A 25,441-nucleotide genomic window follows, 5' to 3' on the forward strand; every position below is an offset into this window, starting at 1 on the left:
AAGGTGTGTGAGGGGAGAATGAGGGAGACTGAAAGGAAAATGAAGGAGAAAGGGGAGAAAATGAGGGCTGATGAGGGAAAATGAGAGAAACTGTGGGGAAAATGGGGGACATTGCGGGAAATTGAAGGTGTATGAAGGGAGAACGAGGGAGACTGAGAGGAAAATGAAGGAGAAGGGGGAGAAAATGAGCGCTATTGAGGGAAAATAGGGGACGCTGAGGGAAAAAGGGGAACACTAAGGGAAAATGGTGGACCCTGAGGGAAACTGAAGGTGTGTGAGGGGAGAATGAGGAAGACTGAGGAAAATGAAGCAGAAAGGGGAGAAAATAAGAACTCATGAGGGAAAATGGGGGACGCTGAGGTAAAATGAGAGAAACTGAGGGGAAAATGGGGGATTAAGAAGGAAAGTGAGGGTGTGTGAGGGGAAAATGAGGGAGATCAAGTGGAAAATGACAGAGAAAGGGAGAAAAATGAAAGATATTGAGGGAAAATGGGGGACACTGAGGGGTGGTGAGAGAAACTGAGGGGAAAATGAAAGGAAATGAGTGACAGCAAGTGAAAACAAGTGAGACTAAGGGAAAAGGGGTACACTGAAAGAAAATAAGGGAGATTGGGGGTAAAATTAGGGAGACTGAAAAATAGTGAGGAAGATTAACGGTAATTAAGAGGAGATGAGAGAGCAAGGGGAAAAATGAAGTAAAGCAAGGGAAAATGGGGGAACTGCAAGAAAAATGACAGACATTAAGGAGAAATGAGGGCGAGCAATGGGAAAAATAGGGAGATGGCGAACAAGGGAGCATGAAGAAGGAGGGAGAAATAGGGAAAATGGGGGACAATAAGGGAAAATGAAGGACAGTAAGGGAAAAATGATGGAGACTGAGGGGGAACATAGGAGAATGAAGGAGATATAGAGAGAAATAATGGAGACAGAAGGAAACAAGGGGGAGAGATGGAGGGAAAATGAGGAAGGAGACGAAGGGAGAACAAGGAAAACCAGCAGCTGAGGGAGCACAGTGCCGCTGGCTTCCTCCCCAGTATGGGCTTAGCCCTGCCCAGCCATTCCACACAGCAGAGTCCGCTGTACCGGGCCCTGCGGTTTCACTTGTTCTCAGCTCATTTGTGTAGGAAATTAATAAACGGGTGAGATCCGCAGCCGCCGGCGGCTGGGATGAATAGGACGACAGAGGCAAAAGGGCGGCTTGGCGCAGCTCGGGCGCGCAACAAGGCCTGAACACCGGTCCTAGCGGCGGTCAGCAGCCGAGCAGCACCCTGCTCAGGGGTATTAAGGGAGGGGACCGGTAAGCGGGACCGGCAACGCCGCTGGAGCCCGGGCAGGAGAGCGCCGCAGCACCGCGCCCGCCGCTGGCTGATGGGGGGAAACGGGCGGGCGGGTGGGGGGAGGGGGGGGCTGAGGGGGGCGGCGAAGCCCCGCCTCCCACTCCCCGCTTGACCCACCGGGAGCCCCACCCTTTCCCCCGCCCCCTCAGCATCCCGCCCGCCTCCCATTGGACGCTCCGCCCGCCCGTCAAGAGGAGGCGGGGGAGGCCGGCGGCTCCCGGGCGGAAGCCCCGCCCAGAGGCGGGAAGCGGCGCTGCCGTTGGCTGGAGGGCGGGTGCCCGTCTGGCGGCGGCGGTTTCCGGTTCCGCGGGGCGGGCGGCGGGGGTGGGGGGGGGGCGGGTGGTGGCGGCGGGGCTGGTGCCTGTGAGTGACACACAATGAGGCGGGCGGCGGGGCCGTGAGGGGCCGCGGCCGAGGAGGAGGAGAGGAAGCAGCAGCGAGGCTGTGGGGTGGGGAGGGGGGGTGGGGGGAGAAGAGTTAAAAAAAAAAAAAAAAAAGGGGGGGGGGGGAGATCCGAGGGCCCCCCCCGCCGACCGGCAGCCGAACCGCCGCGGCGGGCAGCGAGCGAGCGAGTGGGGCCCGCAGCGCTGCACCCAGCCATGGACAATCAGGTGAGGGGGGCGGTGGGGCCGTGCTGCTGGGGGGGGTGATCCTGGGCGCCTCCCCCCCCCCCCCCCCGAAAACACACACACGGGGGGATGGGGGGTGGGACCCCAGCACCGGGAGGGGGGGGCCGCACAGGGAGAGGAGGGGACTGCGTCGCCCCTGCTGGAGCTGGCAGCATCGTGCCCCCCCCCCCCCTTTTCTGGTAATTCCCCCCCCTTTCGGGTAACCCCCTCCCCCTTTTCGGGTAGCCCCCCCTTTTCGCCTCCCCCCCCTACTATTTCGGGCATCCTCCCCTCTTTCTCCCCCCCCCCTTTCTGCCCCCCCCCCTTTAGGGCACCTCCCCCTTTTTCTTGCCTCCTCCCCCCATTCCGCCCCTCGCCTCCCCCCCCCCCATTTCGGGACCCCCCCCATTTCGGGCAGCCTCCCCCTCCCTTTGCCTCCCCCCCTTCCCCTCTTTTTTTTTTTTTTTTTTTTTTTGCGGGGGGTGTGTGTGTGTGTGTGTGTGTTGCTGAGCCCTCGCCCCTTCATGGGCGGCCGCGCAGCAGCCTCGCCCCGGCGGGGGGTGGCCCCGCGCTTCCCGCACGATCCTGCCCCGGGTTCCTTCCCGGGGGGGCGGTGGCGGCGGCGGGCAGCCCCCGGCAGCGGCGCTGCGGTGCCTCGGCGAGAGGAGGAGGAGGAATGCTGGAAGTTCACCTGGGCTCGCCACGGCAGGCTGGTGCAGGCCTTTTGTGTGCGAAGCTGGCGTGCGGGCTGCTAGCGGGTCACCCCCGGGCTGGCGAGGTAAGGCCCGCTACCCCGTGAATAATAACCCGAAGGAGACCGAACGGGGACTGGTCATGGCTTTCAGGCAATTAGCGCATCAAACAAATACCAGAGCGCGCTACAGAGCGTTTATTAAGTTGAAAAGCAGACTCCTTTGTATTATTACAAATCGTTTGAATAGGATCCTGGTTTCCCTTTGTTGAGAGACATGCTTGAGGGAAAGAAAAAGAAACACTCCGTTTTCAGTGGAGCAACTTTGGATGTTTGTTATGTTGGGAGATCTTATTTTCAAATGTGTTTCAACTTCTGGCTTAATTCATAGAGCTTGTTAATTGGACTGATCTGTGAGGAGTATAGCAAGTACAACTTTCCCTCTCAGCTAAACAGTTCTTTTTTTTTATGTTTAATTTTGTTCTCTTCCACATAGTCCCATCTGTTTCTCAGCTAAAATTTCTCAGCCGTTTCAACTAGAAAGGCAAATTCTGTAGAGTGACAGCCATTTGCACTTCTCGGGAGAGGGCTAGTAACTGGCAACGGTAGCAAAATTTAAAGGGTAATTATGGAATTGATAACGTGAGGCTGCAGAACAGACTGGATCAGTTGATGCAAATGCCTGCCTGAGCAGTGGGACGTTCCCAAATAAAGCGTGCCCACGAGCACCCTCCGAGGTGAGCCCAGGCTGTCGGCAGACAGTCTCTGCATAATGCACTTCCACCCTGGGAAAGATTGCGGCGCTTTGAGCCAAACACCTTGCCTTTTTTCTTCTTCCGTAACGTGGTGTGGAAGAACAGGCGGCCATGCAGCGTTGGTTTTAGTGCAGGAGTGAGATGGAGCCAGTGTAGATGAGCCCTAACGCACAAAAGAGGGAAAATGGCCTGCCAAGAGGACTTGCAGAGGAAGGTAATCTAAAGGAATGTTTCACTAAAACAGGTGAAGCAATTGATGAGACGAGTTTGTCCCCAAGTGTTAGTGTTGATGCGTTGGATGGCGGCTGGGGCTATTTTACTGTAAAGATAATTGCTTGAAAGGCTGTGCTAAGGTTTATAGTTGAAATTAGCACTGGACTGTAATTTGGGAGATCAGGCTTTGATGCCTGGTACTCTGAAGACTTTCTGTGTGATCCTTCTACAAAGAAAAAAGCGTACGGAGATAAAGTGACTTGGGCTTTTTCGGAAAGTATTAACCTTACTCTGAAAATCATACTCTGATGAAATGTCAGGCCGGACACAGAAAATGGTTTTTGAGCATTAATCGTGGTTGTGTTTTCTGTTGCAGTTTCTCAGTGAGAAAATAGGGGTAATGCTTTCCCTAAGCATTTGTCTGGAGCTTGGGAAGCTTTTGGTTTTTGTTCGTTGTTTAACGTCATGCCCTCAGGTTGGCTCTGCGTCCACTTGTGTTATAGATAATGACAAATAATGTTGCCTTTCCTAATTGGGAATTGCCAGAAAGAACAAGGCATTATTTTCAAGTCTGAGGTGAAGAAGGATGTGAGGATTAAAAACCAGGCCCCCCCACTCCCCCGTTTTTAATAAACTTCCAGTTCCTGAAGCTGAATTTGGTGGTTTAGTTTGAGATGGCTGTGCTGCTGGTCGAGTTTGTGTAACGCGTGTGCACCAAATTAACCCAGTAAGGAGTCAGACACTTTAGGTGCGATTCCATCTCTAGAAATCGTGCCCTAAGATTTGTTTGCTGTAACTTGTGTCTGAATCTTACTTGCTTTTTCCTCTGTTACGTCTTTTTTAATTCATTTGCTTTTTTCTGACTGTGAAGTCGCCAGGAATATGTGCATCTTCACAATTTAATTTAATCTGTTTTTTAAGACATTTAATAGGATTTTTTTTTAAACTCTGAGGGAGACACTGAATACACCTTTCCTGCTTCTGTTCTTCTCTGATTAGAGTAGGATTCGAGACTGCAAATCAGAATCAGGTCATTTTAGTATCGGATATTGTACAGGCATATTATACATTGGCTTTGTGTGTGAAAGTGTGTTAATAAAATGTATTTAGAAGAATGGAGGATTGTAGCTGTGTTCTACTGAATTACACATTCCTGACAATATCAAAAGCCACCAATTTGTGACTTGATTTTTCCTGTTTTAAGATTAGTTTTCTGTTAGCGCTGTGAATTCTGTAAGCTGCGAACATCAAGTTCTCTCTCTGACACTTTCTAGAAATAAAAATTCTGCAATTAGACTTTGCCGACAATTTATTTGATAAGTGAGGCAGATAAACGTATTCCTCTTCTACAGCTGCTTTCTCTGCAGTGCTAATATTAGGGGAAAAATAGGTATGAAGTGGTGCTAGGATCTATTTTTGGTGCCTTTTCTGGTTGCCAGCACCAGTCTTCAGAATGAGACTAATCTCTTGGTGGAGGCTGTTGTATTCTTCCCCTGTGGTTATCTAGTGTCTTCTGTCTGTGGGGCTCACCGTTAGGCATCCCACGTAATCTGTTCCATTTTGCTTATGGCCTTACCTCTGTCCTCAAACAGTGCACGGTTCAAGTCAAATTGGAGCTGGGGCACCGGGCCCAACTGCGGAAAAAGCCCACCACCGAAGGGTTCACTCATGACTGGATGGTGTTTGTCCGTGGCCCGGAGCAGTGCGACATCCAGCACTTTGTGGAAAGGGTGGTCTTCCGCCTGCACGAGAGCTTCCCGAAACCCAAGCGAGGTGAGTCAAGGTTTGAAGGCGGGTTATTGGGTCTTCGGTGTGAGACAGCACTGTGCGGTGTGGGTTGTCTTGTTCTATCAGGTTTTTGTAAAATCTCCTCTGGAGGAACAAAACCTATATTGCGTGCGCTTGCCTTAACCTTTACCATCTTTGTTTGAGGAAGGGCAGGGAGAATGGGACCTTTCTTCTGATGAAAGGTTTGGAGGTGAGATGCTTTCTCTTCTGTAAGCATTAGTATGTGCACGTCCTCCAGACACTGCCAGGTGAAGGTAATTCCTGGTACAAAAGGCGAAGGGGGAGTGGTTTGTTAATGCTGGCCAACAAAAGCTGGAAGCATGTGAAGGATGAGTGGCCCTCCTACAGTGCTAGTGTATTTACTGGAGTAAGTAAGCTTCTGCATCAGTCCCTAAGTAGCTGTGAGGACTCCTGCAGGGTGCCAGCGCGGGTAGTTAAGGTATTTAAGGCAACAGAATTCACTGCAGCCGAAGGGGGGTCTCTGCCTCAGTACATTTCAGCTGCACGGGTGTGTGTGCACACTAGAGAGTGCCCAGGGGAGGGCAACAAAGTGGTGAAGGGTCTGGAGGGGAAGATGTATGAGGTGTAACTGAGGTCCCTTGGTTTGTTCAGCCCAGAGCAGAGGAGGCCGAGGGGAGGCCTCACGGCAGCCTGCAGCTTTCTCACGAGGGGAGCGGAGGGGCAGGTGCTGAGCTCTGCTCTCTGGGGACAGCGACAGGACCCGAGGGAACGGCATGGAGCTGGGACAGGGGAGGGTCAGGCTGGGTGTTAGGGAAAGGTTCTGCACCCAGAGGGTGGTCGGGCACTGGGACAGGCTGCCCAGGGCAGCGGGCACAGCACCGAGCTGTCAGAATTCAGGACGCGTTTGGATGCCGCTTGCAGACATGGTCTGATTTTTGGGTGGTCCTGTGCAGAGCCAGGAGTTGGACTTGATGAACCTTGGGGGTCCCTTCCAACACAGGACATTCTGTGATGTATTTGCGGTAGGTGCTGTGCAGTCAGCAAGGCTGGGGAGCTGATCCGGCTGGGGAGAACATCGGAATTGTAATGTGACTTTGTGCTGGATCAGTTCTTTGCTCTTCCTGACTGTGCAGCACCACGAACCTTATTGTTGGCTTGGGGCAGCTGGAACGTGTGGTTGAGGTGGAGGAGCAGGAATTGCCCTTCTCGGCAGCAGCAGGGACTTAAATCTATTTAAGATCGTGTTAACGGCATCTGCAGTGTTGTTGTTACGTAGTGTTACCAGGAGTGCTGGCTGCCTAGGAGTACCGCTATAAATTACTTGGGAATGGGCGTTCTCTGAAGTACTTTTTTGGAAGACTGCTGGTCGTGCAGGATGTCTTAGCACTTCCTACCGTGTTGCTTATTTGCGAGAGTCCACGGAGGAAAGCAACTGAGAGGTGTTCAGCTCACAAGGATGTGAATCTGGTGTGGATGTTAATATCTTCTTCGAACTGATGCTGTAAAACTGATGTATGATAAGGCAGCGCAGTACTGAGCTGGAAGCTAATTCGTAGAACAGAAGTTACAATCTGCTGTGCCACAATTCTTGTCATCCAGTGTAATTACATTACTACAAACAACTGTGTTGGGATAGTCCATTGTCTTTGCTCAGTAGGTTGCCGTGTCATCTACCTTTAGAGAGAGAGTTTTCCTGTTTCCTAGGTTTTAAAAGCTTTCTTAAGCTCGCTTATAAAGCTACTATGCTTTTGACCAAGTAGTGGATTGTACATAAATTGTGGGGCATATGCATACTAGTTCTAGATCTGTTTGAAGGGCTTCTTCAAATGATTCTCTCTTACTTGAAGCAAAGTCTACTGGTAGGCTTGTGCTGCTGGCTGGTTGCTTGTGGAGTAATTTTAACTTGTTAGAATAGGGCAGCAAAGGAACAACAAAGGCTGCTTGGCAAATAAACTTAAGATTCCTGATGCCATATTGGCACGGTTCTTGGGTTTTGTGCTTCCCCCCCCCCCCCCGATTGTAGGAGTTTATATGAAATTCAAGTTAAAGCAAGTCTAGGGATTTTGATTATTTTCAGATCCACTTTTTTTTTCCACAGTTGAGTTTTCAGTACTGCTTACTAGAACCTGTACGATGGTAAAAGTGCTTAGAGCCGGGGTTAATATTAAAGAAACATTAAAGCAACATTAACATTAAAGAAAAATAATTTCTGTCCTTTTTAGGTTTAAGGTACTGTTTCTTAATCATATTGATGACTTGGAATTTTTTAGAGAAAGTAAAAACACTTGCACTGAATTCCCCTAATTGATTTATTGACTTCATTTACATGTATTGTAGCACGTGAATTGTATGCAAGTGCATCCGGTTCCTGAGAGGGAGAATATCTGTGCTGGTCTCGTGTTTCTCCTGGCAGCTGTTCTGTATATCTGTGCCACGGCCAAACGCACCGAGAATCCTTTGAGCTGCCTATCACTGTGCTGAAACACAGTGATAGAGGACACGAAGGGTTCAGTAACACACCGATACAACAGGTAGTAGGACAGGAGGAACTGAGGCAGGAAGCACGGAGGTTAATTTCTTAGAAGTGATTAACTTTCGCAGTCGACGTATCTGCAGCAGGCAGCACCGTGACCCTAGCGGCAAAGTGTTTCACTGTTCTCCCTTTACTTGCATGTGAAGCATATCATTGCCTTTCCGTGCCCTTCAGGTTTGTTACGAGGTTTGGGTGAAGCAGCATATAGTATGTATATTTATTACGTAATTATGAAGATTAAGCATTGCAGGAGAACATTTCAAGGGGGGAAAAAAAAAAACGTGCTTGCACATTGTGGGGTTTTGAGGAATAAATGTTGGCATCAAGGTCAATTTTACCTCTGCACACTGTGCAAGTTCTCCCCTTCTGAGTTCTTGCGTTTTTTTGCAGGACGGCTTTAACTGGCAGTTTACATTGTTGTGGAACAGCACAGAACTGTAATTGTATCACTGCAAAAAGGAGAGGGGGAAGAATCTTACAGAGACTCTGGCACAGAGTGTGTTTTATGTTTCCTTTCTATGGGAGGAGCTAAGAACAGATTTTCGTTTTCCTAACTAAGCCCATGACCACCATCTTGTTTTGCTTTGCTTTTTTTTTATTTCCCACAAAGGTCAGTGTTTTAAATGAGTCTTGAGTTGTTGGAGGCACATTTCTCATCTTGCAACTCATTTTCAGGTCAGATTAAGTTGCATTATATTCAAAATTAACATTCGTATATTCTCTTTTCAGTGTGCAAGGAGCCCCCTTACAAAGTGGAGGAGTCTGGCTACGCAGGGTTCATTATGCCCATTGAAGTGTACTTCAAAAATAAGGTAGAATCTGATTTCTGGTCTTCTAATTGTTTTGAGATGTGCCAGAGACTGAAACTGCCTGACAGAAAGACTCTAAATTATGTGACTGTTTTATGTGTGTGTTTTTTATTACTCTAATAAATAGAATTTAACTGGGAGTTGGAAGCTCTTGCCAGACTTCAAAAGAAAGCTTTTGGCAGAAATGGAATTGTATAGAAAGGTAATATCAGGACAACGCGATGGTCCTAGAGATTCTGAACAGAGATTGTACCACTTGTGGCAAGCTTCTCCCCAGCAGATAATAGTAAAACAGTTTAAAGTGTTTCATGCAAATGTGGAAGTAAATCAATGTAAAACGCTGATTTTATATACATTTTAAAATGTTGTTGACTGGCAATATATTTAAAAATGGATTTTTTTTCTTTGCAATTTTTATTAAAATAACTGTACAGGTATAAAATTTATATTGGCCCAAGACAGCAATTTGCATATAGAGAAGAGTTATTTATGGCTGTGTTAAAAATATTGTTGTCCTGCTTCAGTACTCTTCCAAAAAAAGAAAACATTAAATATTTTAAATCTTAAGATGTATTGCCAACGAATGTTTGAAAGTTAAAATTTGGGATTTATTACTTGCTTTAAGTCTTACCACAGAGGTCACACGCTACATGACTTGAAGAAGGTTATGAAAGCAGGGATTTGGCCACTTGCATTCGTATTAGCTCAGTTTCAGTTAAATTGTTTTGTTAAGCATAGATACTTAATCTTTCTGGTTTTGATTACTACTTTCCCAAAAGAAACCACCAAAAAACCTATTCTGGTTATTATTCCCGCAAGGGAACCTCGATAAACTAAAATGTGAATGTTAAGCCACCTTCCAGCAATGTACCCCCATCCCCTCGACCCTCTAGAACAAGCCCCGGGTTATGCGTACAGCAGACCATTTGTAATAATTCTATTTAGCTTCAGTGTCTTTCCGAGTATACCTCCTGCAGATGTTTCTATCGTTTTCTTCTTGCCCTAATCTAGCACAGTACACTCTGGTGGTGTCATTTGTGAATAATCAGGAGTTTTTTTGGTCTACTACGTTGCTTTTGCCCCACTTCGAGTCTGAGTTTGTAACAAGCCAAATAACGTGACTGAGCAACTACTACAAGAAGGTTTTGCCTGCTACTTTCTTTTGGGTGGGCGGGGTAAGCCAAAGGGATGTGAAGAGAAATGGCAGTTAAAGGGTAGGGGATGGAAGTTGTTGATAGAAGCAGCTTTTTTGGCACACACTGAAAACTGACGTGAATAAAAAACAAAACAAAAAACCAAAAATAAAAACAAAAAAAAACCAGCACCAAAACAAGAACAACAAAAACACATCTCAAAAGCTTAAAAGTAGTTTGTACATTGGCTCAGTTCAGGTTCAAAATCTACCTTTCCATTCTCGACCAAAAACCAGGAGCGTTTCCGTGCTGTTTGCAATGGGAACCCCTAATGATTGTGATGGGTGAGATATGCTTTGTTTCTACTCTTACCTTTTTCCCCTTCCTTTTCTCACCCAGTCTTTTCTCACACTTGCCCTTTTCCTGTGGGTCTCCCGTGGCTTTGCCTTTCGCACGTCCTCAGATCCTACTCTCTCATTTCTGCCTCTCCTGCATCTTCCTGTAGGTGCACTTGTTTGTATTGACTGTCTGCATTTGTGTGCTTTTTTCTCTCCGTTCCCTGTATTCATGCGCTCCTCACAGAATATGGAACTGGCAGCTTTTCTGAGGATAACTTGGTTTCACACACGCTGGGGTCATCACTTCCCATTGTTTCTATAAACACGTGACGGCATAGTTGTTCTTTCTAGCAATAGGGATATGGTGGCTTTTATAAATAAGGGAAATAGGTGGCCTCTGTTGTAGTGGAAACAATGGAAGCAGCAGTTAATTTGGGAGAAGGCTTTTGGTCTTTAGAAGTGTGAAAAGTAGGTAGGAAAATAGTTTTAGTTGTAAATTTATCCTTGAAACTACTTTGAGATCTTTGAAACGCTTACCTTTGCCCTATTTTTTACATGCAAGTATTGTGGACAATTTCTCTTCCACTTTTAATTAATCAGTCAACTAATTAATTCTGCCAGTACTCCCAGTATTAGACTGGGGCAGGCAGTGGTTGAGGGAGAACGTGATAGCTTCGGTCTCCCAGCACATTGTTTGTCCAGAGAAATGTTTCTGGGTTCAGCCAGGAGGTTGCAATATGGAAGCTATATTGAAGTCACTTGAAGTTTGCTTTTATTTCTTTATAGTAGTTTTTCCATCCCTATGTCAGCAAATGTTGTATTCTCTGCCCATTTGGAAGTTCAGCTCGGTACTTGTGATGGCTGGAAGTTTAGAAGTTGCCCAACATGAAGAATCGCTTTCATCCAACAGCTATTGCCCAGTGCTGCTACTGACCTGAAATACAAAGAGTTGGGTGATTATTTTCAGTGAGCGGGGTTGAAGGAAACTACGAGGTGAATACTGCTGCAAAGACTGGGATAGAGTAGAAATTAAAATGTTTGGGAAAGAGGAGGAGAAATGGCCGAGGCTTAGAATACAGTTCGTTTTCTCCTTCATTGAAGAACGCGACTTTAAAGCACCATACAAATAAGTATTTACTACTTAAAGGCCATATGTTCACCCTGATCTCTGTAAACCTGTTGACACTGGTGGGGATCAGCTGTTGTGTGGGGAGCATATATTGTTCTGAATTGATTACAGCATTTGGGACTTATCCTTGACTAAGTCTTTTCAAGTAGATATTATGGATTGGTTCTGGGATTGGATAGAAGACGCAGTGTTTTATCGAGGACCGGACAGGACGGGGCGGGCGGTTCTCTCGGGCCATATGCTCCCTACATTCTAGCACGTTTTTGTTGATGAGTGAAGTGTGTCCTCTCAGCTGAAACAAGAGCTGTAAAGGCTTTGGGATTTGTTTATCGATGCATGTTTAGCTTTGTAAAGGTGAGAAGAAAAAGGATTTAAAGAGGGAGTGAAGTAATCTTTGAAGGTTGATCTTTGCCATGGTTGGCTGAAACTTTTTTTCTGCAGTTTAAGCCGCCTTTCTTAGCAGTTTCCTTTCTCCGTTCTAATTTGGTACTGGGATGATAAATAGTGATTGTCAGAGCCAGCGTTCTCTTTGCTTTGGCTAAAGAAACGCGGGCATGCTCACTGCTAAGAAACTTTTACTAAGATTGGATTAAGAATGGTTTTAGCGAACTTCATCAGGGATTTTCTTTAGGCAAGTTTGCATAAAACTGCCCATTAGCTCTCCTCTGTGCTAGAATACTTCTTTGCCTGTTAGGAGTAGGAGAGTCAGTGCTCTTGGCCCTGCTGGAGCTTTTGATGCCTTTCTGTCAGACAGGGAAGTGTCAGCAGAGGATTAGAAAAGGTGCAAGAGCCTGTTCTCCTCCTGTACAAATGTGGTTAGGCCTTGTTGGCATGTGTTTGGCCTTCCTGTGCTGTAATTTAGTTCCTCGTTAAGTAGGTGTTTTCTCGGTCTTGCCATCCGAATAGCAGAAAATACTTGAATATTGCTCTGAACCTTGGGAGTTTGTGTATTTGGCTCTTTTGGAGAGTCCCTTCTAGAGGCCGTCCAGCCTGCGATCTCCTCTGGTGTTGGTTGCCAGCTCGAGCCTCTGCAGCTCAGCGTGGGAAATAAATGCCAGGATCTTAGCAGGTTAAATAGTAAAGATTTTGAAAGCAGGGTTGACTAGTGATGCTAGATCACTTGGGAATTTTTGGACTGAAATGTTAGTATGTTATTCCTATTTTTAAATCCTTTGTGTTTCTTTCTGTAACGAGGGCTGCTGTTAGTGGCTTCTGGTGCTTGAATCAATACAAGCTGGGTACAATAAACACGTTACTGTTTTTCTGATACTCTTCTCCTTCTCTCTTCCCCACCTAATTTCAACGATCTTGAGATTTTTTTTCACGGCGTTGTTGTCTCCAAATACATCTCTCATGGTGGTGTACGTTTTAATCTGGAGGCTGTAGCACAGGCTTGACTTTGGTACTCAGTCACTGTTACGTTTTTGCATCCTAATGAAATTAGGTCTTCTCTGTGCATTCATGTTGTTCTAATGTAAGGCAGGCTATTTGAACGCAACGTGGATGAGATGTGTTGAAGCCTGTAACAGGCAGGACCTTCCCATTGCAAGATGAGAGAGAAGGCTTCCAGCATTTACCCAACGGAATACATGTAACCTAGGGTTTTTTTAGTAGTGAAAAGGGAGGCACGTGAGGACAGCAGAGAAATCCGTTTGATTCTTCCAGTTACGTTCAGGATAAAAACATGTATGCTTCCCCCATTCTGCAGTAGTTGGAGAAAGTGCTACGTAAAATGCATGTAAAATACTGAAGGGAAAAATTATTTGATCCTGTCTTTCAGAGTAGGAGCTCAGTGGAGACATTGTGTGTGGGCGCAAATACGGCCAGACAGATGAGGATCAGGGCTGTGCCATCAGAAAGGTGTTAGCTGGACCGGTACTCCTGAGGAAGGCTGCTGAAATGCCTGTATTTAGGCAAAGCGCTTGATTTTCTTCAAATCCCTGTGTTACGGGGGCAGGGTCTGTGCAGGTTTGAGGAGAGGAGGAGGTGATTTCGCCTGTTGCTGTTTACTCGCGGTTGCTGTAAGTTGTGGACGGAGTAAAACTTGTCACTGTCAGTGCTTTGAGTGCAAGCTCCCATCTTTTAGGTCTGTATCACCTTACGTAGCAAACCTGAAGCGCTTCCTTGTGTGCAGCTGAGCGATGCTTTTTTTTTTTTTTTTTAATTTTTCCGTCCTAAGATGATAGGTGTTATCAGTGCATCCATTCTTCCACCCGTCCTGGCGAAAGTACCCGTGCTGTGTCTGTAGCCAGTGTTTGGCACGTCGACACGGCTCTTCATGTGCTGGAGAGGTTGCAGTGCCTGGCAAGGAGGCATTGTCAAACCCAGCAGCCTTCCCAGCATCGTATCTTGGGTTTGTAAGAGCTGGTAGATTATTAAATACTTGTATTGGAGCAGTGAGTACATTTTCCTGATTTTTCAAAGAAAGCAATTGGCTTCGAATGGGGGACAGTTCCAAAAAGCTGTCCTCTGTTATCTTTTGTGAGGTTTTACAGGGTTTAATAAAATAAGGATGGCCTTGCCAGCAGAGCGCGACATAAGGCCGGCGACTTGCTTTAAAAATGTATATTGCTCTATTCACTTTTAAATGTCCTGTCCTAAAGCGGGAGGGAAGAGTAGTCAGACGGGTTGTGCAGGCTAGGGGTTCATTTATACAGACGTTATGAACTGGTTACGGATAAATGACTCTGTCAGGCTGGATCTGTGGCAAAAGGGAAGTCCTGTTAGATGTTATGGTTATTGAATAACCATGAGGCTGCTTCCTTGGTGTGCTAGATTTTTGTAGATAATTTTGTTTTATGGCTTTCTAAAAGTGATTTATGAGCTTTATGTGCACGCTACCAGTGAAATTCTTTTGATTTGTGTTAAGTGGCAAAGGGCACACCCTGCCTTAAAAACAGGACAAGGAAATTTTAACAAAAGACTTTGAAAAATTCCTGCTCTAACGAAAAGTGCCAAAAGAACTTTAACCCTTTACTTCAGAACTCGAAGGAAAACTAAAGCTGCTCCGGTATTCGTAACTGCACTGGCAGTCGGTGCAGACAGGAAGCTGGAAAACAGTAAAAATAAAGCACAATGTGCTCAGGTTTGGAGATCGGCGCTGCAGCAGGCGGAATTCAGTGGATGGAGGGAAACTTACAGCGGCTGCAGATATGGCTGGGCCCTCGCTCAGCACTACATGCTTCTCTTTTCTTCCCTTGCATCTGAGATTTAAGGAGCAGATACGGACTGAGGTTCAGGGTGGCCTTACTCAGACATCCCATGCCAGGTTAACCGTTTCACACCCAAATTGACCGTTGAATTTTAACCTGAAAGGCAGCAATATCTGCTAATTGTAAATTCCTGTCCTTTCTAAAGCCTTTCTTGGAAGTAAGGCCCTTTAGAAAAGCTTACGGTCTCAGAAGGCAGCGAAATATTCACAGGAACTAAGTTTCTCCTCTTCTTAGTTTTACTTAACAACAAGGATTGAATATGAGAAGGTAGAATCGTGGAAGGGTAAAAAGCGTGGCTCTCCTATGCAGATTATGCTCAAGCAGGAGCATAGAAAGTGGCGCTGCAGCAGGAAAACAAACTGCCTGGAGGATGTGTGGATCCCAACATCTTATTCAAAAAGGTTTTGAAGTGTGACGCTGAGGATTCAGTGTGGCATTCTGTTTAAAGTTGGAGGATGTGTGGACCCAGGTCAATTGAGGGATATTTTCTTTGGCTTTCTTCTTTTTTTTTCTCCTCCCCTCTTAATGGTTGTTTAGAGGGGAGAACCTTTGAGGGAAGACCGGATGGGTTAAGCTTTGGAGTGCCTTGAGCTGTAATCATTAGCAGTCAGTGAAGGCAGTAAAGAATGTTTATTTGCAGCTTCTAGCTTTGAGACTTTTGTACTTGTTCTTTTAGGAGTGCTGTAATCTTAACTGTTCACTTAGATGGGGGGCTTCTGATGTCCTGAGACGATACAAAGGATATTTTAATGATCATGGTACTTGGCTAGGGCTTGCTTCCCAGAAGGGTCATGATCTCAGAGTTGGAGAAAGTCACATTTAGAAAGTGTCTTAATTTTGCAATAAGTGAAAGCTCATCACAGAGGTCTGGTACATATTTGGGAACTTCTCTGATACTTTAGAGTCCGTATAAAAAATGGAATAGCTAAGATAAAAGGGGAATTAATCTTCTATTCCATTCTCCTGCTCTGAAAGCAAACAGGCAAACGACACAGCGGAGTTCTGATAATGTGCCATAACAGCCTTTGACTAAAGCCTGCTTTTGCTAATGTATCCGAGATCAATCAATTCCATGTTGTAAACTAGGAACACGTTTTAGAAACAATTCTTAGGCCACATTTGAATTTCTAGTCATCCTTCATTTAAGTTTATTAGACTTTGAGGGACCCTCTACAGCTGCTGTTTTAACTCGTGTAAGCACGCACATGCAGAGCTCCCTAATGATGCAGTTAATGAGAACATCCTTGTAGCAAAGAAGAAAATGACAAGGCGATGTATTTGGCAAGTATATTTTCTTCTTCCCATTCGTATGTTTTAGCAGACACTGAACGCTTTCAAGTATACCTGGATTCTTCAGGACTTTTCCAAGAGACATTCTGAAGACCCTTGTGTTGGTAGCATGCTCTTGTTTGTTAATGTGAGACTTCTCTTATTGTATGTGGCTGCTTAGATGTCTGCCTTTCCCTGTTTGGAAAGTTAGGATGCAAGACCTTAACTCCCAGGTGGGCTTATGGTACTGATTTTGATGTAAACCAGATTTGTAAACCAATTCAAACTGATTTTGATGCTGGCATCCCCCAAGCAAACAGCAGGAATTGGTGTGGTCTGAAGCTGTTTGACGCTTCAACCTATTTTCAGCAAATCTAATGGCTTGGGCTGGAAGCCTGCGGCATCTGTTCCCATACAACAATGCAACTACACCAGGAAATCAAGCTGCTGGATATGAATTGTGGAAAAGACTGCTGTGCAGCTGCTTGATGTTGCGCATTGAATGAGGCATATGGGATGCATTCATGTAAATACTGAATGTACTGTAACAGGGGAGTCTGTTTTGCCACTTTGGAGTTTTCGTCCTGAAATGCAGAATGCAAGAAAACACTAGGAAATGGCGTGTCAATATTTTGCACTACAGAAATAGTATGAAATAATTGCAATTCGGGGTTGGGAAGGAAGGGATTTCCAGTCTTCTGTACAGCGAACGCGTAGTGTTTGCTGTGCTTCTACAGCAGGTGGAACAGAACCAGTGAGGCGCGAACGATCCCCAGCATGCATACAAACTGTGGATTTCTTCAGTGAAAGTGCCCTTGGAAAGTTCAAAAGCCTAGGATATCTTCCCATTCAACTCCTGCAATATGCATATTGAAAAGGATTTTACAAAATGAGTCATCCTTTTATAATTGTGGTTAATCTTTTCTCAGTACCCACAGAGATCCTGTGAGTTCAGAAGCTGTCCTCCCTAAATAAAGGATTCTGTTTTTCATAATATTGATGGTTATAGTTCAGTTGCTTCCCAGAGAAGATGAGATCTGAATTTTAGTGAAAGCGAAATAGTGGATAAAGATTGTGAATTTGCTTTCCAGGGATTATGTCAGTGCCTTTAAACAGATAATTGTCAGTCAGTATTCTTCTCTGTGCATTTCTTTTGCAGTGGAAAGACATGCCTGACTTTCTGGTGAGAGGTGTGTTAACTGTGGGTGTTTTAGGGACAAATAGTTTATTTTCCAGCTTTGGAAAGCTCTCTGATCTCATGATGAAAAACTATGAATGCAACACTTATTTGGTGGTTTATTTGGGATTCTCAGGAGCGACTCTCTGCATCCTCTGACTTAGGGTGCTTGCCAAACTTCTTCCTTTTTCCCAAAGTCTGTCTTGTTTTTAGGAGGAGCCGAAAAAGGTTTGTTTCACATACGACCTGTTTTTGAATTTGGAGGGAAATCCACCAGTGAACCACCTTCGTTGTGAGAAACTGACTTTCAACAACCCCACCAAGGAATTCAGACGCAAACTTATTAGGGCTGGAGGGGTAAGTGCCAGAGGAACTGGAGATCTGAAGACTTTCTGTTAAAATTTGTGTGATTTAGTTTTGTTCTGAGGTTTCTTTTTACCTGCAGCCAAGTAAGCTATAGTTTTCTATGTTCACTTAAAGACCTCTAGCAGTTTTTATTCCTGGTTATGGAGCAGCACTAGAAGCAGAATGAAGTCACTGCTTTTGTGATCGGTGGTACTTTATTTTCAATTTAAATATCACTTTTAACATCCAAGCAGTAAAGCCCCTCTGGAAATGGAGATCTGTGGGTGTTGCATGATGTCCATCAGGCAGTCAGTTATCGTTGACCTTCCTAGTGTCGTGAGCCCTATGTGTGTAGAAAAGGGAGAGGCTTCCAGTGTATTCCTTACTAATCTTTGCCACAGGAAAGATCAGCAGATAGCATTTGTTGGTCAGTAAATGTCCTCTAAAGCTGGGTTTGGCTGCTTGTGGCTTAGCTAATTAAAAAGTAAGGAAAAGTGCTGTAGAACTTAGAGTAAAAATGGGTGTGGGAGGAAAAAGCTGTATTCTTGAAGCCATGATAAGGTTATGGGTTACTACACATAGTTGTTGGGTAAACTGTTACTTCTGGGAAATTAATATGCAGTGATAGACTAAAGAAATTAGCCTTAAGTAACTACAAGATGTAGGTAAATTAGTAAAGGCCACGGAGTGCATAAAGTTTTTAACCAGAGGTTGTCACGACTCTGAGACACCCCATATATAGTAATGCATAATTCTGTTTTCTTTAAGGACTTTATTCAAAATGGTCTTAACTGCTGGCAAAACTTTCTTCCAAAAAATATCTTTCTAACCTGAACAATTAAAAAAAAAAAAAGTGGGGAAGTTTGTCAATAATAAATCTCAAGTGTAGTAAGTATTCCAAGCGGATCTGTCCAGATCTTCCTCAGAATGCCAGTGCTTTTCTGTATTGGGCACGAAGAAGATGGTGCTTATTTCAGCCAAGGGATGGCTAGAAAATCATTTACACTTTAGGATTTTAATAGCTCATTATTGTGTTCCTTAAGTATTAAGTTGTTTCAATGGTGAATCACTTTTGGTGGAACTTTTCCATAGGGTTACTCTGACAGAATATACGGGAGGTAAGAAGGAAAGCTGTTTCATAGAGGTCAGCACTTCTTAAGATCTTGCCGAGGGAGATAGATACCCAAGGTCTACTTTTTTCTTTTTTTTCCTGAACGAGTGAAGTCTTGCTCATTCCTTTCAGATTTCCCTGGGTACCTGTTTGCAAAGTAAGAGCATTTGCAGCAGAACACAGGTTTTTGTCCAGAGCTCTGTTGCCTGCTTTTACTCAGAATATTGGAGGTCCCTTTAGGAAAGGTACTTGATGCCACAGATTGCCTTTGAATTGTTGTGGTTTTCATGTTCAGTATTTCAGGAGTTGCCTTGAGACTGAGCATCTTAACTGGAACTGCCTAGACAATAACTTTTATGGCCTTTAGGGTGGGGAAAAAATAATCTAAAAGATGAATTAGTGTGTTAACTGGGCAAGTGACTTAGTATAATCATGTGTTAATAGTATGCTCACCTTTTCTCATACATAGTTTTTTCCCTCTCTGTTACTAGGTGATGGTAATGCCAGAAGGAGCAGAAACAGTTTCAAGGCCAAGTCCCGATTATCCTATGTTACCCACAATACCACTCTCTGCCTTCTCTGATCCTAAGAAGAACAAACCATCCCACGGGTCAAAGGTCAGTGAAACCCGCTTTTTCATCATTTTGAGGTGAAGAAGTCTCTCACAACTCTGCGAATAAGAGCTCGTTCTGGCTACTTCTAATTCTGAAAACTTTGTCCTTGTACTCTGTAGTTCAGTCTTTAGGAAGTCTACATTGGCCTCTTTTCCCGTGCCATTTTTTCCTAGTAGGGGTGTCCATTTCCTAGTAAATACAAGGAGGTGGAGTCATCGGAGACAGAAATTGTCATCCTGTGTAAGCTTGAAATAAGAATTGTCAGTGTAAGAATTCAGGTTTTTTTTTTTTTTTTTTCTTATTTTATACCAGAGTAATGCAGTGAAGACTGCTTTGGAAATTTGTACCTAAATATGCACTCACAGTTCCAAACCAGCTAATGTTCTGGAACTTAGAATGTTAACTGCATCAATAATTTACTTGCCCTCTAAATTTAGGAAGCCTATTCATGATTTGGTAAGCTTATCTACGAAGACATTTTGAAAGAAAATTAAATGCCCAAGACTGGGAATTATTGGTGAACCATATCTTCCTGCTGAACTGTAGTAGCAGATAAAGTTGTATCGAGTCCTCTCTGATTGTTTTGACTTGTCCTCAATGCTGAAGATGAATCGTGTGGATCTTTCACTGTTATGTAAAGCTGTGCTCTAATTCCTGTGGGATTTCAGTCTCTTAGCAGCAAGGCTGAGCAGAGAGTCAGCACTTCCTCTGTCATTAGGACTACTTGGCATAGTGGTGGAAAAAGCATAAAATATGCTGCATTTGGTCAAGCTATGATTTCAAGATTTGATGTTTGCCTCAGCAGTATCTGGTTCTTGAGACTTCAGAAGAAGCTTAAGTTTTCTTTTTTACTTGTGTAATAAAGCTACTTTTCTGTAATTCTACATAGCAGAAGCAATCCATGGGCAGTGCGCTTTGAAGCAGATTACATACTCTTTTATCAGTCTGAACAGTCACAAATATTAACAGCAATCCATTTTATGGTGTAATACAATTCCAATACCCGTTTTCTTCAAGGCTCTAAACACTTGGGGCACTTCAGTCATGACTTCTGATGTTGACATTATGAAACGGAATAAGGATGACTTAACTATTAGTGGCTGACTAAATTTTGGTCAGGAATTAAGCATTAGAAAACAGAAGACAAAAGAGGAATAAAGGGCTCTGACACAAGCTCTGGTGAAAATTGCCGGTAGCTAAAGAGACAGTAAGTCACCTGCATCGCTTCCCCCAGATTGCCCTCAGAGGTGTGTGCGCGTTTGCATCTCAGCACATCCAGTTCGTACTCCAGTGTCTGCTGTTTAAATCTCTGATTAAAGTTGATGGAAATGCCTGCAAGTATCAGAGGCGCTGGCTCTCTTGCAGTTGTGGGGGAATTGAGTATTTTTAAGTTGCCGTGTGGTTGACGTGGTGAGTTTAAAGTTAGGCTGTGACCATAGCTTGCATTTGCTGTGGATGTATTTAATGTAAAAAAGAAATCAAAGAAATGGGACTGTTTTTTCCTCAAACTTGGTGTGAAGTATAACTTTGTATAACACTACCTGAATGGGTTTCCTCTTATCTGGCTTCAGATGTTAACCCTGCAGATTTAATCTGAATTGAATACGTAGCCTCCCTTTATAAGCCATGGGAAGGAACACGTGTTTGTGAAACGTGTTTCGTCCTGTCCTGAGGTAGATGTTGAAGTGCATACTGTCAATTTCTGTCCGTCAACTGTAGGGAAATCTAGATGTCTGCCTCGGAGGTAGATGAGTACATTTGGCAACAGAGGGTGTAAGTCTACAAGAAACAAGGTGCTTCAGTGTGATATGAGTGTGGTTTTTTTTAATTCTGTGTAGAATTTCAATTTCATACCTAGCTCGCATATTTCTGTTACTAATACTTAGGATGCAAACAAGGAAAGTAGCAAGGCATCCAAGCCACACAAAGTAACCAAGGAGCACAGAGAGAGGCCAAGAAAAGACTCTGAGAGCAAAAACTCTTCCAAAGACCTTGAAAGAGAACAAAACAAGCCTTTGAAGGACTCCTCCAGAAAACCAACTGAGAACAAACTGCCTAAGGAGGAGAAGGCGCCTCCAAAAGCTGCTTTCAAGGAACCAAAACTGGCCGTGAAGGAGACCAAACTGGAGAACACTTCTCCAAAGGGTGGGCCACAGCCGGAATTAAAGTCTTCCAGCAAGAGGCCCTCCAATGTGGAGTCACCAAAGCCTAGTGCCAAAAAACAAAAAAAGAGTAGCTCCAAAGGGGTAAAGAATATTCTGGGGACATCTCCCAGAACCTCGTCTTCCTCATATCCAGAGAAGAAACCAACCAAGGAGAAGATGAATGCCAAAGTGGAAAAGGTAAAATCTGAAAGTGAGGCCAAGGAGATCAAAAAGCCTGTGGAAATGGAGGAGTCAAATTCAGAAGATGAAACTTCTTTCAAGTCAGAGGTGAGTAGGGATTGGTCCTTTACCAGATTTTTTATGTCACGATGCTTAAATCCCTGCATGAGAAGACAGTCAGAATTATTCCCTCAGACAAGACCAAGAATCAGATTGGCACACGCTTGTCTGGGCTAGATCTCAGACAAACTACTGTTTGAAAATCTGGTCAGTATTAATCACTGCAGCTACCTGGCTTACCCCCCGGTTCAGATACGCAGTGCTGTGCAGGTTTATCTGCAAGCACGGTTGTCTAAATGTCGGAGTTTAGGGTTATGGCATCTCGTTCATTCCCTGCAAGGACATTGACAGAGCAAGAGTATAGTAGGTGTAGACAGGCTTTCTACCTGCTTATGATAATATAATGTTTTTGAACCTGATCTTAATTCAGAAATTGAGTGAATAGCTTTAGGGATTTATTTTTTTCAGAAACAGTATATAAATGTAAATAACTCTATTCCTGACATAGCCTGTGAGAAATGTTATTGGCTAAGGCTCAAAATACAACCACATGCCATTAAATCTAAATAAATTGTGTTGTAAAACAAATCAAATTGTTATTCTACTACTATTTTTAAAAGCTGTCTAAATGTTTTTTTCCTTTTTACAAGTAAGAACATTCCTCACCCTCTATCTTCTGAAAATTGTTTACCCAAAGAAGGCAAAAAAAGGAATTGAAAGGCACAACCCAACCCAAACTGACTACTTTTCCTGCATATTCTGGTTACTCTAAAGAAGCTATATGTCTTCTGATAGGTTTCACAGGATAAGGTCACATGAGTTTTTGAACTGCTTACTACTGACCGCTTTTAGAAGGATTTGTTTTACTAGAGTGAATTTCCTAGGGGCAACTTGGATTACGATTTAATCAGCACCACAATACAGGAAGTATTGATGTGTTTACTTCAGAAAGGGCTTTTGCAGAAGATTCCCAATAGAAGAGTTTATTAGGGAGGTGCTAATTTAAGTTACTCTGCAAAGATTTTTCCAGATTGATTGAGCGTGAAGCTTGTGGATTAAAAAGAACCAGCTCCTCTCCACTTTAAACCTTGTACCTGAAAGTGCATCAGCCCCTCGTCTCTGTGCATGTCACTACAAGCTTCTCTCCTCTGGTGCTCTCGAAGGCCTGAATGTCTTGTAGCTCCTTATTTCTTAGGTGTCTGTCCCCTGGGACTTGCCATGCAGCTGTAAGCTGATAGCATTGTTAAGACTGTTCTGTGAAACCACCAACTGTGGTTGTGGTTCCACGGTGTCTACTGCAGTCCTGTCTTGCCCCCACCAAGCTCTGTATGCTTCTGTGTCCTCTCTTGCACCAGCTCTGGTGTCTGTTGGATGCCTTACAGAGCTATTTGAGTGCCTGCCCAGGAGGAGGATAGGAATACTCAGTGCGATGGAGGGGGAGCTGTGGCAGCTGCCCGTCAGCTCAGCTTAGGTTTCTGTGGAATTTGAAGCTTAGGGATATAACTGCATAATGCATTGGCATCAGCAGAGAAGACCGAGTTCCTTTTCCATCCTTGGGGGGGTCTTTCTGCTCCCAACACTGCAGTTTGCTACTCCATCGTTTGTGCTGGTACAGCTGTTTGTGGCTCTGTGTGGTAAGCCACATCACTAAAGTGAATGAGCAGCTGGAGGTGGACCGGGGCCCGGAAACTCTTAAATCAGCTTTGCTGCTGAAGCCAACGTATTGTGCAACATGCTCTGAGGCTGCAGCCCCACGATTGCTTTGAGTTGACATCTTTGCAGGCTGCTGTTGAAAGGAACGGTCTTGCTCTCATTTGTGCTGCTGGCGTGAGAGCTCGTGTGACTTTGCAATGGGCTGGAGGAGTTCCTCCTTCCATTTCAGCTCCTGCTGAAAGTTAGTTGTTCCTTTTTGTGTATTCTTTTTTTCCATCAAGACCAGTTCCCTGATCTGGCCTCATGCTTGGCTGCCTAAATGCTAGTGCTGACAAAAGGGAGAGGCTGAGATGTGAGGGCAGGATCGCTTTTTTCCTTTGTTAGCATACGCTTTTGTCATATCACGGTGACAGTAACGGCAGCCCAAGCATGCGGAGCGCGTCTAGCGGGATGCCTGCTAGCTGGTTGAAATAGCCAATACAGTCAGTGGCAAAAGGAGAAGGGCGGGGGGCTTTACAACTTCTGGCTTCTGCTTCTCAAGCCCCATTAAGTCTTTTTAGGGGAACACCTGCTAGATTATCAGGAGTGAAGGATGATAAGGTGGAATCTGAGAAAGAAACGGGAGCTGCGCACTCTCATCTTGAAAATGTTGCTCTTTGCTGTAATTTTGCTAGACAAACACGTACGCTGCAGAGTGCAGCACATGGATATTGGCATCGCTAAATTATTCTGCTTTGCTACTGAATAATTCACAAGGGTAATAATACCTATTTTTAACGTCCTGTGTCCACCCCTTTTCCTTTTGTAGGAGTTGAATAAATGCAACTCTAATCTTTAGTGATAAACTATAGGGAAGGGGGACAGTATTGGGATGAAAATCCTGCAGCTTTCACCAATCAATGCCCAAAGCTGCAGACGTGCCTCTTTACCTGTTGACAGTATTGTTCTTGCAGTATTAACATCTTCTGTAATAAAGCTCATTGATCAGTGGCAATGTGAGTTTTTTTTTTTTTTTCTAGCATCAGGATTTGATAGCAGAAATTGTAGGTGGATTCTCAGGAGTGGAATTGAAATGCTACATTTCCAGGGAGTTACTCAAAGACAAGCAAACAGAACTGTGCTGTTACAGTACATCAAGAATCTTTAAACTAGATTCCACCAAGAGAGTAAAAACCTTGGAGACGATTATAACAGTCGCTCCTGCTGTCGGGGAGGAAATAGTTGATTTGCTTTCTCTGCCACCTCGTGGTCCTGTGCGCTAAAGCACGCCAAGGCTGTGCAACAGCTGATCTTGTGCTCAAAAACTTCCAGAGCACTAAAACTTGGCTTCTGGATGTCATTAGGAGCAGTAGTCTGTAACACTTCTTTTACTCACGCGTTTACTGCCCACTACTGCCAGCGGAGCTGGTTTCACAAGAGTTTAGCTGTTTTTTGTTAGGTTTTCAGAAGAAACTGGAAACAATCCAGTGGATCACTAACATCAGTGTAGAAATAACTGTTTTGAGGGCGTTCTCAAAAGTTGGGATATCTTTAAATTTTGGAGTTAAATGAGTTCGGTAGGACAGGTATCTTTTCCACATCTAATGACGAATAAGAGGTGATCAGAGAATGTCGGTGGGTTAAAATACATACAGGTCTGGAAAAAACGAACGCTTTTTAAAAGAAAGCGTTGACAATTGTGCTGGGTTGCATGCCAGTCATCTTTTGCATTTCACAGTAAGGTGTTTTTTTTTCACTTTGGCATTTTTCAGGTGCTATTTTTCATCACTGAGATTATTTGAAACTCCTGGCGTGAAGGATTTTGTTGGGAGCTTTTGATGCTGCTGCCCAAGTGTGCTGGGCTACAGCGCACTGAAGTTTTCACAAATGTTTTTATGTACCTTGCCTTTGTGTATTTTCTGTAACTCTGCGAATTGCATTCGGTGATGTATGGTGTTTTAGAGTGCTCATATGCTTCTGTCTCACTGTGCTTTGTGCTCTGTGCTGACTCTCCAGATTAGAAGGGTTAAGATTTCTTCTTTTTTTTCCATTTTATGGGGGGTTAAGTCTGTCCAGTCCAGCCCTTCCAACTCCAGCTCCAGCTCCGACTCCAGCTCTGACTCTGATTTCGAGCCATCACAGAACCACAGTCAAGGTGTGTTGCAAGAAATAAAATTTGTTAAAGTCTTCCTTGCATAATATTAAAAGGCTCATGAGAATTAGATCTGTTTCCCCAGTGCCATATACAAGGCTAATACGCTTTCTTTTATGGAACTGTGTGTTGAAGCTGTGATGTTTCAGCAAGAAAAGGCAATAATGTCATAGTGTAGTTATGAACAAGTACATTTCTTGTTTGGGCAGTTAATTTATGAGTAGGGTATCTCTCTGGATTTGGCTTTCTC

At 44.4% G+C, this 25,441-nt stretch overlaps 1 protein-coding gene across 3 annotated transcripts in view; it reads left to right on the forward strand.

Moving 5' to 3' along the window:
• Positions 1–1,733: 1,733 nt before the first annotated feature.
• The window catches only part of MLLT1 (MLLT1 super elongation complex subunit), a 32,883-nt gene continuing 9,175 nt past the window's right edge, over positions 1,734–25,441 (forward strand). Inside the window, exons 1-7 of one of the 3 annotated variants that reach the window (XM_083810578.1) lie at positions 1,734–1,948; positions 5,197–5,377; positions 8,616–8,698; positions 17,167–17,310; positions 18,901–19,026; positions 20,910–21,454; positions 25,097–25,194. In XM_083810578.1, coding sequence (XP_083666704.1) covers positions 1,937–1,948; positions 5,197–5,377; positions 8,616–8,698; positions 17,167–17,310; positions 18,901–19,026; positions 20,910–21,454; positions 25,097–25,194 — 1,189 coding nt within the window. In that variant the 5' untranslated portion in view covers positions 1,734–1,936. Of the gene's footprint in view, positions 1,949–2,450; positions 2,724–5,196; positions 5,378–8,615; positions 8,699–17,166; positions 17,311–18,900; positions 19,027–20,909; positions 21,456–25,096; positions 25,195–25,441 lie in introns of those variants that run through there. The other 2 variants (XM_083810576.1, XM_083810577.1) reach the window with 2 other exon arrangements.

Source organism: Anser anser, assembly GCF_964211835.1.
Source record: "Anser anser genome assembly, chromosome: 25".
Taxonomy (NCBI): domain Eukaryota; kingdom Metazoa; phylum Chordata; class Aves; order Anseriformes; family Anatidae; genus Anser; species Anser anser.